This window comes from Sitodiplosis mosellana, unplaced genomic scaffold (assembly GCF_009176505.1).
Source record: "Sitodiplosis mosellana isolate CC-2019 unplaced genomic scaffold, AAFC_SMos_1.0 Smas_scaffold_1, whole genome shotgun sequence".
NCBI classification, from domain to species: Eukaryota; Metazoa; Arthropoda; class Insecta; order Diptera; family Cecidomyiidae; genus Sitodiplosis; species Sitodiplosis mosellana.
The window spans coordinates 1,188,434-1,206,308 of NW_022595244.1; the positions used below are offsets into that span (position 1 = coordinate 1,188,434).

The 17,875-nt window shown below is 36.3% G+C and overlaps 1 protein-coding gene across 6 annotated transcripts; it reads left to right on the forward strand.

Annotated features, from left to right (window-relative positions):
• Positions 1 to 391: 391 nt before the first annotated feature.
• Positions 392 to 16,447, forward strand: LOC129570117 (transcription factor elt-1-like). Of its 6 annotated transcripts, none has more exons than XM_055449572.1 (9): positions 392 to 727; positions 11,729 to 11,991; positions 12,430 to 12,826; positions 13,088 to 13,286; positions 13,409 to 13,593; positions 13,658 to 13,915; positions 15,324 to 15,552; positions 15,678 to 15,939; positions 16,019 to 16,447. In XM_055449572.1, the coding sequence occupies exons 1-9, from the start codon at positions 695 to 697 to the stop codon at positions 16,107 to 16,109; spliced, it is 1,917 nt and encodes a 638-aa protein (XP_055305547.1). In that variant the 5' UTR covers positions 392 to 694; the 3' UTR covers positions 16,110 to 16,447. The 6 variants fall into 6 exon arrangements, with proteins under 6 accessions (XP_055305547.1, XP_055305563.1, XP_055305583.1 ...); XM_055449588.1 differs by having other exon boundaries at positions 394 to 727; positions 13,673 to 13,915; XM_055449608.1 differs by lacking the exon at positions 392 to 727 and adding an exon at positions 1,831 to 2,110.
• Positions 16,448 to 17,875: the final 1,428 nt, after the last annotated feature.

The window sequence follows — 17,875 nt, forward strand, 5'->3', positions numbered from 1 at the left end:
GTCCATAAAATCGGCCACTTTTATGGGCAACCGCATTCGTGAACCTGAACAAATATGACAGACGTGCATGGAAAACAAGATTTTGAATGATTTATTTTGTGCGTTTCTGTTGATTTACACCGTATGGATTGTGGATGAGAATCGAAACATGAGTTGTGTGAGCCGTGCAAGAGAAATGAAACATGAAGGTGCGCTTATTGTTTGTTCGATCTTTGCTTCTTATCTTATCTCTGCGGGGCCGATGGAAGGCGTGATATAGATAAGGCAATTTGTGTTTTTGGTTGTTTTGGTACTCGAATTTTTCTTTTGCTCTTTTTATGATTGTTCAATTGGGATACCAAAATTGTAGAAAGAGACAACCGGATCGAGTCTTGAGTGCGCCAATGCGATCGACACACAGGCCACAGACAATGAGTACGAACGACGTACAATCGCTAATTATTTCATATTTCAGAAATTATTCGATGCTGACTATCTGAAGCAACGCGCCATACTCACATTTACTACCTGCAATTTTTTTCAACCATTCATCGCACACAGTTTTTCAAACAGAAGGATTTTTTTTGGCCTAAAACTTGATATTGATTGTTGCATTTTTCTCGTATTTTGCGTAATTTTAACGGCCCAAAGCCAAAGAAATTATTGTTTTATTTATTTTTTGTGTGAAAAGTTTTTTATCGATTGAAGTGAAAAAATGGAAAAAGCCACTGAAAATAGCACCACCAAAGTAAGTCAGTTGTTTATAACTCCTTTTATTTTTTTTTTAAATAGTACGATGTCACTAAAATATCCCAAGAAAAACAAAATTTCGATGAAAATTCGAACTCGATCACAAAATGCTTTTCTTTTTCATTTGAAGCTAAAAAAAAATCCGATTTGAATAAATAGTCGAGTTTTACGAAAATTCAGGCTTCGATCGTGGCCTGTGACTGAAACTAGATAGAGTCGCGACATCAGTAGAAAGGCGATATAAGCGAAAAATCGTTATCCCGGAAAATGATAATATATTTATAAGATAATTTTTGTTCCATCGTTGTTTCGTTTGATAATAATATTTACTAATATGATACAGGTGAAAAAAAATGTTTTCATATGCGATTTCTCTATGATTGTCATCGCCGTGGAGGTATGCGGCATGCTCTTTTCTCTCTCGGTTTCTTCTGCCTTCAGCTATCTGCTCGTTTTTTTTATCTTTATCGAAATGTACAAAAGAATTCATCATTTTTAAACAACTGCATGTGAAAAACTCATCAACGCGTGCATCAAACAGCTCGATAGCCTTGGATGATGTTTGAAGTACGATTTAGTTGAGATTTAGAATCATTTTGGTTGTGAGTGTGTTAGCGACCTGTTGTGTCAGTTGAGAAATTCCAAAAATGTTCAAAAGAAATTGCAAAAAAAAATTGAAATAATAAAAAAAAGAATCGTTCATTGAACGAATGGATTGAACAAATCGTTTTCAATATTGAGATAGGCCAAGTAGATTGCTAAATCGTTTATCTTCCTCCTACAAATTGCTTTTTTCTGTCTTGCCATTCACCCACCACCAAAACTACAACTACCTTAGTATCGGTTTGTGAGAAAGAAAAAAAACACAGAACAACAACAAACCACACACACCACACCGTGTTCAGTTCAGCAAATCTTATCAATTCCACCGATAAATCGTTTTTTAATATCTTCAAAGTACAACAACAAATTTTCGTTTTTTAATCAATTTTAAGCCTCTATCTTTGGCGAGATAATCATATACAATTCGCTATGTGATAGGAAATTATTCAAAATAACCGTCGGTATATCCGATATGATATCTGTTCGCGCCTCATAACTGATACAGAACAAGACCCAAGACCAACGACACGAAATTATTATGAGAGACGCACCAATTCCAAATCGTCACCACGATATATATGCACATTTGAATGATACGAATTATGGTGCTTGTAATTATACATTTATTTTCTGCTCGTACATTCAAAAGGTGACAGTTTGACCTTTGGCCAAAGTTATGGCATTTACTGCGAAAGTGCACAGTTTTTTTTTCATTGGCCAATTGCTAAAGTGTTGTTGAAAAGTTGAAAGTTTCACAGCGAAGTGGTGACAAATTTAGGTGAGAAATCGAAGGAAAAAAAACGATGAAAAGTTGTGGGTCGTTTGGAGAAAAATTGTGTGATTCTGATGTCTGCTCACATGAAAATTGATATGTTAACTTATCATACAACGCACCAAATCACTTTTCACTATCTTCGTTTTGATATAGATTTGGTTTGGTGATTATGAATCGGAGCTGGTATGAGCGCAGCTTATTCGTCTTGGTTCTTAATTTTCAGTTGAAATGTGATTCGTGAAACGTGTGATGAGAAAATTTTGCTCCGAATTTCAAAAAAGAAAAAAATTCAAAATAATTTTTCACAAAGTCAAGTATTTAATTTGCGTCGAATTGAAAGACAAGAGTGGCAAAAAACGTGCCAATCAAGTATTTGTTCATTTTCCATGGCTGCAGTAAATTACTGCCAGTAATTGTTCTGAGTCATATATGTGTTTAAGGAGACTAAAGTGGGCATGTGACAATTGCGTGAACTGTACAAAATGGAAGCCCAACGAAAAAGCGAACAACAGAGGAGAGAGAAAAAAAAAGAACAGACAGCGACTGACATAAAAAAATAATAAATCACTTCTGATGTATCGTGCAAAGTACTCAAGTGTTCAAACATCGAAAACATTTTTTGGTCATATACTGTAGCTAGTATTTTGATTTCGTTTTTTTTTTTCGCCATCAAAAAGCCTTCGGCTTCGAAAACAACAACCGAAAAAAAATGTTTACTAATCGATATAATCTCTGGCTGGTGTGCGCCGAATATGTGTAGAAAAATAGGTACGCGATATAATCAGAAAAAATGGTGTGGAGAGCTCGTCATGTCGATGAACAACAGCAACAATGAAAAATAATATGACAAAATGCGCAAAAAGGCTGTGGCCGATCAACGTGCGCGATCCCATGATTAATATCCGAAGCCAATGAAGCCTTCGAGACGTGAACAAAAGAGAGGAAAAATCAAATGAGTGCTATAGGTACACGACGAGTGGAGCCAACCGACAAGTGCTTTTTTCCAATGCGTATGTGTAATTCTATTTTCATTCGCTGTTTTTTTCTTCGTTACCTTTCGAGTCTTTTTTTCAAGTGATTTTAAGTGCTTGTGAGCGACATTATACGTTTTTTTCCCTTCTTCTCGTAACATGGAAAGAAAATAACAAAACAACAATGTAGTTGAAAGCGAGATAGAAGCCTTACTTTTTTCTCCCTCCTTTTTCTTCTTTGTCGCACATTTAAGAATTCTTCCTTTTTTTCGTTGGTCGTATGTCTTTCTGAAGCCGTTAGTATTTTTCCACATAATTGAGTTTGTGTCATTTGCGCGCTCGACTCTCGGTTATCATCGTTGCAATAATATAAAAAATAGGAGCAATCGCTCGTGCAGTGCTCGCGCGGCGCACCGGTGCTTATCAGCTTTCAGACACACGGGTAAAATTTATAAATGTCTTAATAAATAATGTGTACCTATTGCACGACAACGTTGCGATCTGCTATATTTACCAACAACCGACATACACAAAGAAACAAGAACGAGCGGGTTGTACGAGGATGACAATAGAAAATTGCTCTCTGCAATTTTTTATTGCCCAACGAAACACTTGTTCAAATAGGCAAATGACAAATAGCAGAGAAACAACGACGCCAAAAGCAACGATTATTACTCTTATGTCGATTCTTAAAATTATGCTGGATAATTGCATTGCTTTCCATTGGTTACCCATCATGAACGGTGTGTACTTAGTTTGAATCAAAATGGCCGATCGGTCGATCGACTCATGCGCTGCTGTTTTTGTCTCTCGCATTCTCCAGAAAAAGTCACATTCTTCAGAATCATTTAGTAGGCTGGCTAATTTTGTCGGTCAAGGATTAATGTCTATAAATTTGACAGTTGCTGACTGTCACCAACAGAAAAAAAAATTAGATTGCCATCAAATTAAATAAGCGATAACAGTTTCGAAAGAATATCAATTTGCCAATGGTTTTGGAATTCCAAAAGCCAAACGAAAACACTATTCATATGGCTTGCGGCAATCAATCTTTCCACAATTTTTTTTACCGGCAACCATTTCTACACCTTTTTATTCCACATTCAATTATCAAATGGCAATCGTTTGTCGAAATTGTATAGCTTCATTAGACTCAATATGTCGATTTGCGGCCTACAAAAGTGAGAAAGAAAACGGTTTATTTCGTCTGAAACAGGGAAAAAAGGCGTGTGTGTGTATGTATGAACGAAATGCACAATGACATCGAAAAGCGTATACAGAACAAAGACCGTATGTTGTTGCCTAATATTAGAATTACGCGCACCATTTTTTTCGGGCCGCCGCCGTTGTCGCTGTCTCTCTCTCTCTTTCTCCATTTTTTTTCTTTCTCTGATAAGATAACGAAATGTACATTCGCTTTTTTATACGAGCGCAGCTCCATATGAACAATAATTACGAAGCGTTGGTACATGTTTTTGGTTCATGTGACTCTTCGTTATATTCGATATGAAGAAAAATTTCGGTGTTTTTTTTTTTCATTTCGAATGAAATAAAAAAGAAACCAACAATTTGATGCACCCACCTTTGGTTCCATGAAACTATGTGGTTTTGCCATGGCAAACAATTTCGTTACACATATACTCCAATTTTACCAACTTTATGATCACAAAAAAATTATACACGAAATATTCCACAACAGAATTATGGTCGTAGGGATTAAATAATTCATTTTCTGCGCTAAATGCCAATATTTCTCTCGTTCTTTCCCCGTTCGCTTTAATAAAACATTTTATGGTGCATCATGGCAATTGGCTATGGCTTACACACAGTTAAAAACTACTCGCCTATGATCACACAACATTGAAAATGGATCATATTTCAACAAGAAAGACAAATGAAATTCAGGCAAACACAAGCAACACACGATGTAATATTTGATTTTCTAAAATTGTGCTCATTTAGCCGACAATGACGATCATAAAATTGGCAAACAAAACATTCAGACACATTTTCCACGTCACTCAATACCAAAAACAAAATTTTCTTGTGCCGCACGTTTCAAATTGAATTATGGCACAAATGAACGAATCAAGAACAAAGATCACAAACGATGGAAAATGCCCAAGGATTGAATGAGCCAAGTTGGATCCGTTCAAGATCAGCCCAGTGACGCCAATCCTAATGTTGAATCATTTGGCATAATTCTGCCATTTGCCGGTTGCATGAAATGTACTCACTTTTTTCGCATAACATAATTTCTTTTTCACTCGAAAATCGCGCTATGAAGCGAGTCGAAGCGGTGAACTTCATGTGTGTGTGTGTTTGATTTCCGTCCTCAAAAATCGTCGTGTGTGCCGTGTTTCTAGTTCATCGATCATTAGTCATGGAAAAGACGGAATTGCTTTTGTGTGTCCGGATATAAACATTAGTGACGAAGGCGGTGTTGTTTTTTTCGGTGAAGTGAAGATGCACAAGCGCGCACACAATACATTTAACCAAACTGACAAAAAAGCAAAATCAACAAAAGGCCGCTTGGTCTTCTTTACGTCACTGCCGATGACTTTTTCTGTCTACCAGATTGGTACGCTCCAAATAACCGCTCGACGAGAAATAAAAAAGACACTGAAACTAACGAAAATATATTATTCATGTAATATAAGAGGCACACCTTGCCCACCGCCACACATTTACAATGAATTCAGTGTTCTTTCAGTTCCGTGCCGCTTTGCAGTTCGACAGAACAACAACAACAACAGCGAAAACAAAAATCACAGAACGAATAGGTGCATAGAACCACGGGGAAAAAACACAAAAACACAAAGAATACAATAATCGTAATGAGTAAATATTTGTAATGAGCACATACAAACGACTAAAATGAGCCGCATGTTAGACAAATCGAGCGGAAGAATCACTGTTATTTGGCATTACAGGCAACAATTTTGAGAGTGAATAAGAGAGAAAGAAAACGACGACGACGACGACACACGTTAAGAAAAGTCAACACATGTTGATGACATCCCAAAGAGACTATTGAGCAAACTGTAATAAGCGCGATCTTTTTTTGTTTGGTTTCGCGTCTCACATGCCTTTTTACCTCGCCATGACAAATCTTACGATATATGACTTATTATTGCACCAAATGATGACAATCTCAATCCATAGACTCAACGTGACTTATGAATACCCCCAGCTTCAAATCGTTTATCACTTGATTCCGATCCGTTAAGAACAATAGAGCGTTCATAACAACTCGTATTTTCTTTCCTATTTTTTTGTAGAAGAATTGACTGCGAGATAAGACAATTTCGATCAAGTCAAGTTTATTTCTAAAAGTGGTTGTTGCATCTCAAGTGATGAGATTATTTTCGCATATTTTTTCGACATTTCTGCATACATTATCATCAGTGTGAATCGATAAATTGTTGGTGTTTTTGAACGACATTTTAGACAATTAAAAAATCTCAAGAGCATTTCAAATATTTAAGGGTACATCAAATGTGGAGTTGAATTTCGACCCAAAAAAGAAATCACGAAAAACAGAGAAAGAGGAAAATCTACAAACTTGTGTTAATATTGAATTAATCCCGTTCATTTGTCATATCAACTATGACAACCGACTGAAAATCATTTGAAGTGCAAAAATGAATATATCGTTCCATCGCACACCGCATTGATTTATACGTGATCGACGCGAGATATGAATTTATTGCTTATATGTGTTACTTTCCGTCCGGAAAAAATACATTCTGTTTGTGGTAGATTCATATCGGCTGTAGCGATAAGATAAACCATTGATTGATTTTGTTCGTTCCTTCTTTGGAATCGATGGTCTTTCGTCAACCAATCTAACGCATTCAAGGGTTGCGTTACTTTGATGAAATCGCTCATATTTTGTGCTAGGAAATGCGATTGATTTCAAAAACACTTTTTCCGTGAGCGTGATCAAACGATAAACTGGTTTTGGACAAATTCCCACTGAAGTAAAGAAAAGAGTTTTAGGACATAGGAGTTTTTGTGCAAAAACAATACAGTTTTTATATGAAGAGATTAACACATTAAGAACAATTTTGAATAGACTAAAAAAAATCAGCTGAAAAGTGGCATTTGCTTAAAGTTAAAGGTGACAATTTTGGGTTTCTATCTAAAAATGAGTTCAAATATTCAACACAATTGTAATCAACAGGTATGATTTGTTTGCTGCTTGAAAATTAAATTTATTATTCTAGTGAAATAGTTTGTGGCTTATTACGGACAAAATGTGTGATCAAACCGAAGAAAGTGTTGAATCAAGTTGCCAAATTGTGTAAAAACAGGACGAAAAATTAAAAAGAATAAAAATATCACCAGACAAAATTGATTTCCCTCAAATTGAAACTTTCTTCAAAATATTCTTTCGATCGATTCCTTTTTTCCAAACATTTTAATATATTTTTGATGTTCGATCGTGATTTGGAAGATTTTACTGAATATCGAAAAAGTTTGAGAAAAAATGTTCAAAATAAACACAAAGAGCCGAGAAAGTGAAAAAAAGGCAGACGAATTGGCAAGAATGAAGGGTCGTGAGCGTCGGCATAAAAGCACACACTTCCACAAAACATATTTATGCACTTTGCATTTTAGTGGCACCGATTATTTGTGCGTTTCTTTTTATTTTATTTTTTTCGCTTTGATTTTTGTTTTGTTTTTGTTCGAACGAGCCTAAGTAATCCATAAATAACTAATAAAAATGTTTAAGACAATGCCACGATGGAAGAAAACGGAAAAGAATCGGATTTGAATAAAAAAAGGAACGAAACAAAATAAACCACTGAAATGCATGCATTTCGAAAGCGTTTGAAACGACACGCGCTCACCAAAGCCAAATACCAGAAAAAAGACGAAATGGAATTAAAGTCACTTTGAAAAATGGATTCGTCAAGCCACCAATAGCAATAACCAAAACCACAACGACCGTTCACATTAAGCACTTAAAATAAAAATTTGAACCAACGAAATAAAAATAAAAGTGAAACACAAATTGAGAATATTAATTTGTGCGAGAAAAAAAAGATCCATGGAAAGTGCCATCCATGACCAATAAATTATTTTTAGAATGCACATTTGGCGAGAAAACAAAAACACCACCCGAAATTTCAAACGTTGCTTAAGGAAGAGATCAATGACAGTGAACTGACTTGTTGTTCTTTAGGATTTTAGGCAGAAAAATGGAATCGATTCGAATTGCGTTGGAATCTAAATCAATTAGCCACATTTAATTTTTTTTAACCAAAAAAGGTCACTTTTTTTGCAACTTAATTTTGATACATAGCACAAAACAAATGATTGTATGTGTTATAAAATCATTTTTCTCGCCATATGTTGCCAAATATTAGTGCTGTTCGAAAATTCTTCCCTTCTCCAATTCAGTACTTGAAATGAATTTATGGATTTCTTTCCGTTTTCTTCTGGATATGAGAACGTAAGCCATAAACGTTTGTTCGTATGCAGTTCAGGTATAACAAAACCGAACAAAATTTCTACTTCAGGATACATCCTTTCTTTTTCTACTCAATATTCCGTGCCGTATTCGAGTTCTGCTTCGTTTATCTTTATGTTCAATGCTCATTTCTAACGGTGACACATTCGGTATCGCTCGTGCTGTGCCCGTATTTTCTGCTCTAATGCTGCCTGAAACGTACAGAGAAAAAAGCGAGTGTAAATTGCTCGTATACCTGATGTTTGGGTGATGTTGATCGTAAAAGACAGGGCCTTTATTCGTATTATTGCATTTCGCTTTGGCCAATCGATATGAATTCGGACGGTGTGGTTGAATCGATGTCGTCATTTGCTTGCTTGTTGTTTGTGCATTTGTATCACTTTATTTGCTTTTTGGTTCATATGTTCTGCGTGTTCCTTTGGCAAATGCAAACACCAATGTAGGTCTGCTGCTTTTTTCCACGTTGCCCCGTTCTCTATCCGTCTTCATTTCGGTTGAGTAATTTTCAGTTTGTTTCGTTTTATTATTTCCGTTGGCCCTGTTTTTTCGTTAGTTTTTTTTTTTGCTTCATCGCCGAAAGTGCATTTTCGTATCGTAAGGAATCTGTTTATATTTCTTGATGACACCCGATTCGGTTTTGGTGTACAGAAAATGGCAAGCCGTTGATGCATCATCAAACGATTTCCGTCATTCGGAATGCAGAAGAAGAACAGACCATCGGCATAATAAACATGGATATGAAGTGGTTTGGCACGCGCTCAAATGCTTGTCGTCCGCACCATATCGTCGCTTGATCGTTTATACCATACAAAACAAAGCTCAGCATCACATGCAATGCATGTGTTAAGAGCATCAGTAGAATTTTATAAGCGCAGCATATGTCTCACGGGTTCGTTTTCAACGAAAATAAGATCGATTTCACGATAAGATAAAATCAGATTACGACAATGACCAGAGGCGAGGCGACAACACGAAAGTGAAAACATCACACTTTGGATTGTAATTGATACTCATTACAAGTTAAGTTCATTTGTTTATTTTCTTCACGATTGATTGCATCTTGACTGTTTTTGAGCCAATTTCATTTCTTTCGATTCATTGACTTTCACGACATAGTGTCTTTAATAGTTCACGTGTTAGGGGCTGTGATGAGAGAATCCCGTTCGGTTTACACTTTCACTCTAAATTCCGATTGAATATCCGGATAAATAGTGTGTATCCGGTCATCCGTACAATTTCAAAGAATAACCAAAGGCGTCATGAATAAACAAAGACAATTTTCTTAAATCGGCTAATAGAAGTGTTAACCTGTTACTTCCAGCCGAGTAATGACACCATTCCGATGTACAAACATCAAAGAAAAACATTGGAATAGTCACCATAAGTAAATACGCTGTCCATTATGTTTGCTTCTTTTCGTCATTTGGTGATTGCTGCTTTAAACCGAATTTACTTTGGAAAAGACGTCACTTGAAGAATGATCGCTTTTCAATGACTCAACACCGAAGATTACGAATCAAATGAAGAAGGACAGATTCGTTGATAGTTTGGATTTTTTGTTCGTAATGAACGTTTGGTTGAGTTTGATGGTCACAACACACACACACACACATTACCTCGTTCGTTTTAGGCCTTATCAATCATGTACCTGTTTAAGCAAACAAAAAGACAATGATAAAATGGTGAATCCATTTCGTAAGAAACCAAACTCACAAACAATGCGATCACAAATCATAAAACGCAATCGCATCAAAACATAAAATGATAAAATATCTGATATGCTTTATTTTTATTTCTTTTTCTTTCCTCACATTTTGTGTTCTATTCAATGTGTACGAAATGTGAATGGTTGGAAATAATCTACCATAAATATGTATCTTCATGTTGTAATCACAAAATGAGTACACGCAGTGTATTTCTCGGCCGGTACACTGACTCGCGCCCGATTGAGTGAAAAAGGCGTATACAACGACACTGTTGATTTTCAAAAATAAGTGGCCGTAATGTTAAAATACACATCATAATATCGTAACGAATGCTCCATCTCTCACTCACTCTCATACACTCCAACTCTCTTTCTCTCTCATTCACTCACTAACTCCCTCTATCTCACATCCATATCCGCAAGCGCTTCGTTATCATATCGCCACAAGCGTATCATCGAGCGATGAAATTTAATCGGGCTGTTAAGACACACAACACTTTTTATTTTGATGTGATGTCCAACATCGCCAAACACGATAAATCTGTATGCTTTATCACCGGCACGGAAATCGATATCAACCGTGCGCAGCTACCGTATTAATTACACCGCACACTAATTGTAAACAGTTTTTGGCGCCAATCGACTCGCATTTTTCCATTTAGCTAAAATGGTTTTCTTCTCTTCGCGAATCGCGCCATGATAACAATAAAAAAGAAAATTTCTTCTGTTTCAATGACAGGCTATTTCCCATTTCATTCTAAAATTTGATTGAATTTTTTTGTTTGTCGTGGAAAAAAGTGAGCCGCATTCAAATTCCAACATTCCATGGTGTCGAATGAACCAGTTTGCGTCACATTTTCATTCTGCGATGGCCATTAGCTCTTCAAAGGTCCGACATTGCCAAAAAAAGCGAGAGAAACACGCACACACTCCGCTCTCTGCACTAATTCAAATGGTAATAAATGTGTGTAGTTACAACGAAAACATTTCCAATTCGAAATATACATAAAAATTAGCCTGATCGTCTGTTTTACTTTAAATTAGCTTTTATTTATATCATTTCGATTGGTTGTTTTTGTTTCTCTCTCTCTCTCTCTCTCTCTCTCTCTCTCTCTCTCTCTCTCTCTCCTTTACCGTCCATTTTATTGGAATTCGTTCGTTTCATATATGCAAAAATGACCGGTACGCTACGTAGAACACTTTGCTTTAGCATATCATGGAATGAATATGCAAATAAACAATCAATCGATTGAATGCGGCTTCTTTGAAACGCTGTTTTTTCCACTCTGTTTCGTTCTACGTCGGATTGGTTGTATGGAAGTGATTTTATCATAATTATTTATTATTATTTAAAATAAAACACCAAATCAATAATGATAAAAGCGATGGATGGAAAAAAAAGAATGCAAAACTCAGTAATAAATTTTAACGTCTTTGGTGATTTTATTCTTTTTATCGAATGACAGGTGACCGACACCGATGACGCTGATAAAAAGAAGATCAAAATTGAAGAGCCGTCGGAAGAAATTGCCGCACAGCCAAATCAACCAACGGTCCATGGACAAGAATCACCCCAGAGCCAAAATCAACCACAGGAATTGATTACAGCGGAGGGTGTACACAATTCCACGCTTTCGTCCGAGACAGATACCGTAGCGTCGGCATCTTTGCCAACGACTGTCATTACGACACAAAGACATCGCATGATCACCACTACGGGACAGATTCGGTAAATATTTTTTAAGGAAAATAGAAAAAATCTTAATCAGAGATTACTATGAGATATTTTTATTCATATGGGATAGAAATATCGCATAAAAATATCAGATATTTTTCATGCGTTGCGTTGTTGTAACGCATCTGCAGTACAAAATTCATATTCCTTTCTGCATTCCAAGTCAATTTTGCTGAATTCGGCTCGGGTCAGTCTCAAATTCGACTTGGAATGCAGAAATGAATATGAATTTTGTACTGCAGATGCGTTACAACAACGTAACGCATGAAAAATATCTGATATTTTTATGCGATATTCCTATCCCATATGAATAAAAATATCTCATAGTAATCTCTGATCTTAATGATTGATAATGAATAAATTCTTAAAAAATCTTATTGATTTTTTTCATTCATTTTTATCCATTGATTTCAAATTTTTCTCTCCCCACAGGGAAATCGAAGACATAAATGAAATTGAGCCACAAAAAGAGTACGTGCAACGCTATCAATTGGTACCAGTGAGTGAACCATCGTTCAATCAGCACATTTACGAACAGCATGGCGCTAGAGGGAGATTGGCCAGTGATAGCCCAGAATCGGGTAACATTGCCATCCCAAACAATGGCACTATTTATGTAACGTCACAGCATCCAAACGCTGGGGAGAATATCAATGGCATTAGATATGCCGTGCCACCAGAAGTTCGTTTCGAAGATGAAACATATGCGACGGCCAGATATGAATATCAACACGGTCAACATCATCCAAATGCACATAATGCACATTCCGGTTCGAGCGATGACATCAAAATCGAACTGATCCGAAATCAACATGCTCTGCATAGCAAGGTATACTACGTCAATCTGTTTGAACCAATTATAACAATGAGATAATTTCATAGAACGAAAAAAGCAAAATTAACAACTCATATCCAAACCGACGAAGCATTAAACAAAACCATGGGAAAACCGCAGAATGACGAAAATATACTATAGTTCAGTGCTGTTTTATGACTAAAAACTCTTATCACCATATCCAAAATTAAAGACTCTTATCGGTAGAATGTATTTTGTTTATTTATTGGTTGCGCACAATGACCGACCAAATAGATTCACATCGAAGATGCACACCAACCGACGCCACAATCCGAGGCAAAGATTCAGTACACAAATTTGGATGTATCACCGCAAAACTACTACAGCATCGCAACGGACGGTTATCCAACCGGAAGTGGTTTTGCGTATATTTCGACGACATCAAACAAGGATTACATCTATCCAGGCAGTCCGAATACAGTTCTCTACAAAGGTAGTCGATGATTCGCTCCAATTTTTTCATTCATTTTTATCGAAGAACAATTTTACGGATTTTAAGTGGTTGATATTATCAAAAATTTAATTAACAAATGGATTCATCAAAAATTGAAATAGGCGATCCGTCGTTGGCGTCAGCATTTAACAGTCGATACAACGGAGCATTGTCACAACATCAAGGCATTATCTACGATTCAAACTCGATCCAACAATCCGGATCGCCAGTGCCACAAGTGTACACGAGTAATTGTAAACCAGAGTCAGGTTATTGGCATCAAGCCTCTGAGTATAATGTAAATGCTGTAAGTGTTGTGTAATTCGAATTTGTGGTTTTCTGTTTTGTGTGTGTTTTTATATCTCAATTAGCGTTCATCATTTCAGGCTCCGTTCGGTCAAACGATTGTGTTGGACGGTGGAAGTGATTATGTGGCCAATGGCGCATCTTGGCAATTACAGCCCGAACCATATGATCCTCAATTGGTTGCAACCGGTGCCCCAGAATGTGTGAATTGCTCAACGTCACAGTCTGTTTACTGGAGACGTGTCGACGGTCATCCAATGTGTCATCAGTGTTCATTTACGCGTCAAACTCGACCGAAAATCGCCAAAAATAAACCACCCGTCGTACGTAGCTTTGACTTTTAGAATCTCGTTTGAGTGTTAACATATTTTATCAAAGAAAATCTTTTTGAAAGACTAAAAAAAAGTTTGAAGTGCAAAAATTTGATGAAAAGAAAAAAAACCTCTTACAAGTAAACCGTCCCAACTGTCACAAATGGATTTTAAAATTGAATATATAGATCGATTGGGGATGGAAAAAAAATAATTTTGACAAACGGGCAGCGGCCCCTTTTGGGGCATAGTGGGGATAGACCCACCCCGTTTCCCAAACTTCGTCTGATCAAAAAATGATGTATGTCAAAATTGTTCAGAATGATGAGGAGAATTTTTTGGAGCAGCCGCCCTTCCATTTTCCACCCCCTGGGGGGTTGGGGAGGTCTTCTGCCCAGGGGTTACACTTTTTTGACCTGAAACCCAATTCGGATTCTCCATACCCAATTTAGTGGAAATATGTATTTTCCCAACGGATCTCCGCACCCAGTCTTCCAGAAATTGAACTGGCAGAAATCGCCCCACATCTGGGGTCAATTATTACAGAGTCAATTTTCTACCTCTTGGAGTGGAAATTTTGCATACAAATGTATGACCAACTATAGCTAATTTTTTTGGGCTATCTATTTTACCCATGGGTCACCCCCTCCGAGCCCCTCTTTTGGGAGTCTTCATACAATTTTGAAGAAAACTATTTTTTTCTGTATATCGGGTAAAAAAAACCCTTCACCCCCGAACAAATTACATTTTTGGATTCCTCGTGAAAAATCACTTTTAGGTTTAGAACATTTCCCATCAAAAAAATCATCCCTTATGATCTAAACCAAGGCCGGAATACATTAGAAGGTTTGGGGTGCTATTTGTTTAACATTCCGGCCTTAAATTACGACATAAGGGATGATTTTTTTGATGGGAAATGTTCTGAACCTAGGGGTTAATTTTTCTCGAGGAATCCAAAAATATAATTTGTTTGGAGGGTTAAGGGGGGTTTGAACCTATTTTGGGGATGCGTTGGTCATTTTTCGCTATTTTTTCACTTTTTGACCCTCTATTTCAATTCAGGGGTGGAGGTCAACTCCACCCAAGGTGTCATTTGATTCTCTGGAGTATCTTGAACATTTCATATCGACATATTTTTGTCCTCAAACCATTTTCAGTATGAGAAAATTGCATTTTTATGTAAAAACCATCTGACGAAGCATTGTAAAGAAGGGGTCATATCCCCACTATGACCCAAAAGGGGCCGCTGCCCTTTTGTCAAATTTTTTTTTCATTCTCCATCGATCTGTATATTCAACTTTAAAATCGACGTGTGACAGTTGGGACGGTTTACTTGTTAGAAGAACTAATTTTTTTTCTTTTTAACAAAAGAATTTTCGATTGAAATCATTTCATTGTTTTTTTTCTCTCTCCGAAACAGGCGCAAGCCAATAGAAGGTCGGGCGTTATTTGTGCCAATTGTAAAACGAGCACCACCACATTGTGGCGACGAAACAATCATGGCGAGCCCGTGTGCAATGCATGCGGATTATACTTCAAACTACACAACGTCAATCGACCGCAAAGCATGAAAAAAGATGGCATTCAAACGAGGAAACGCAAACCAAAATATTCATTGCAAGCCAAACCAAAAACATCACCAATCAGTGGTAAGTCATTTTAAAACATTGGTTTCAAACGGCATATTGTTGAATCTCAATTGTTTCATGATCACATTTCAGATCTTTAATCATAAATGTAATGTGACTGTCTCTTTTGTTGTTGTTATTGTTAGATAAAATGTTGCCGCCGCTTTTTCCATCCCAAATTCATATTCAGCCCGAGATGAAAATTCCCATTTTACAAGCCCATCAGGCGACACAGAATCAATTATTAGCTCACGCCCAAAATCAATCGCCATCACAGCATCCGCAAGAAGTGCACATTAATACGGCAACAACACAAGGACCAGGCACCGAACACTATATTACCGTTGCTCAAACACATGCAACACATTTGCCGCACGTGAGCAATTTGAGCCGCTCGATTAATGCCAGGTACTAAGCCGATTGCATCTTTCGAATAATCAATTTTCCATTGCGAATTGATAAACATTTATATGCAATTTGAATATAGTATTCCATCAATAGACGGACAACATGGTGCAAATACTAAACTAACCAGCGTCATCACTTGCACCGGAACACCCGACCAAATCGAACAATAAATTTACGAATAGTTAGAGCCTATCAAAGTAAAATCGTAAATACTTAAATTTAGTTCGATTTTAGTTTGGCTTTACTTTTGTTTTTGAAGACCTACAGCCACCCAGTCTATTTTTACTACCAAAAAGTAATTTTAAAGCATTAGCAGTCATCACTTATTATAAACAATTAATGAATATTTTATTTTAACCCATAAAATTCGGTTCTTTTTTTTCACATTCCCTATATGTATCAATGTAATACTTACGTGAACAATTTCTTATATTATGTTTTGTATTTGAAATTTAGATTTTAGCGTTAAATTGGACAATAAATAAGGACTTATAATAAGATATAAAAATGTCGTTAAAACTTTTAATTAATCATAAAAAAAATTATAAAATTCAAACGGTAAATTCTACATGCCGATTCTATGCCTAGAATCATCACTTCAAATGATGAGGGCTGATCGAATGGTTTTAGCACACTAAAACTGGTTTTTTATGTGCCAATAGAGGTGACGCTCGAGCAACGAGCATTCATGTTTTTAGAAAAAGACGTTGACATTACAGTAGGCATGGAATAATGAAAATGCCTAACTAATTGAAGGCGCAGATTTACTTTTCTCTTCTTCTTCTTCTTCTTGTTGCTTTATTGAAAGGTAAAGTCTTGCGAATAGAGAACGATTTTTAAACTTTATTACTTTTCTTTTATATTTTGATCACGAACGATCTAAAATCATGCTTAACTGATTTGGTTTGTGGCCTTTTGGATACATAACGGCAGCCGTTAAACGGCTCATATTAAACAATCTTCTATCGATAAAAAAATGAAATCGAAATGAGACGTCATCAAATTGGATTTGACATCTTTTTTCTCATGTTTCATTTCGGCAACGCTTTTTTCAACCATTTCCCAAAACTATTTTTTCAAAATATGAAATAATGAAATTGCTTACGGAATTACAAAATCAACAAATTTCTCATAATTTTTCATCTTTCGTGAAAAACAATTCTTTTTTGTTGAAATCAAATTTATACCGTAATTTTACTGTAAATATGATTTTATTTTGAATATTTAAATGAGTTTATTGAAATTGAAATCGTCATGAAATATGTGAATCGATTAATCTGTATGAGAGAACCGTTTTTGATTAATGGACTTTAATTTTCGGTGTTTATTCTCGTTAATTAGGTGCACAACTCATGCCATGACTCCCATGGAAATGTGCAATGGGATTTTTTTTCATACCGTCAAAGTGAATTGTACAACATTTCCGTGGATACTTCAGAAAAAGAAATGATTGGTGATCATTTGAAGCGGTTAAGATTTCGGTCCGTTTTCGTTCTCCCGACAAAGTGTAACATAAAAATCGACAGATTGAACAAATTGTCGAACTACGTCATTCGATGCAATTTCCAAATGTTTGTTCTGCTCTTCGGTATGCATGCACTGTGTAATCTTAAGTGGTTCGTGATTATGTTTCGGGTAAAAATGTTTCAAAGTCAACGAGACATATGCGTGTTTGTGCCGAAGAAAAAAGAACCGAACAACATGTAACGAAAAATGATTTTTTTTCTGTACGAAAAAATAATGACAAATGACAGCAGCGGCGCATGTGCACTTTGTGAGTCTTCCTTTTAATGTTATGAGAAATGCGAGTCGGTTCGAAAACGGAATTTCGAACAAGTGTGTGAAAAGGAAAAAAGAACATTCTGAAAAGGATTTTAATATTCCAAATGAAAATTTCAATTAGCCGCGAGGAAAAGAAAATGATCAAAAACCGTTT

Bases quoted from the DNA above. Each gene is read 5' to 3' on its own strand.
- LOC129570117 (XM_055449563.1), top strand. From the start codon at position 7,229: ATGAGTTCAAATATTCAACACAATTGTAATCAACAG. The intron at 7,265-11,728 runs GTATGATTTGTT...ATCGAATGACAG, and splicing joins AACACAATTGTAATCAACAG to GTGACCGACACCGATGACGC. The intron at 13,594-13,657 runs GTAAGTGTTGTG...TATCTCAATTAG, and splicing joins CTGAGTATAATGTAAATGCT to CGTTCATCATTTCAGGCTCC.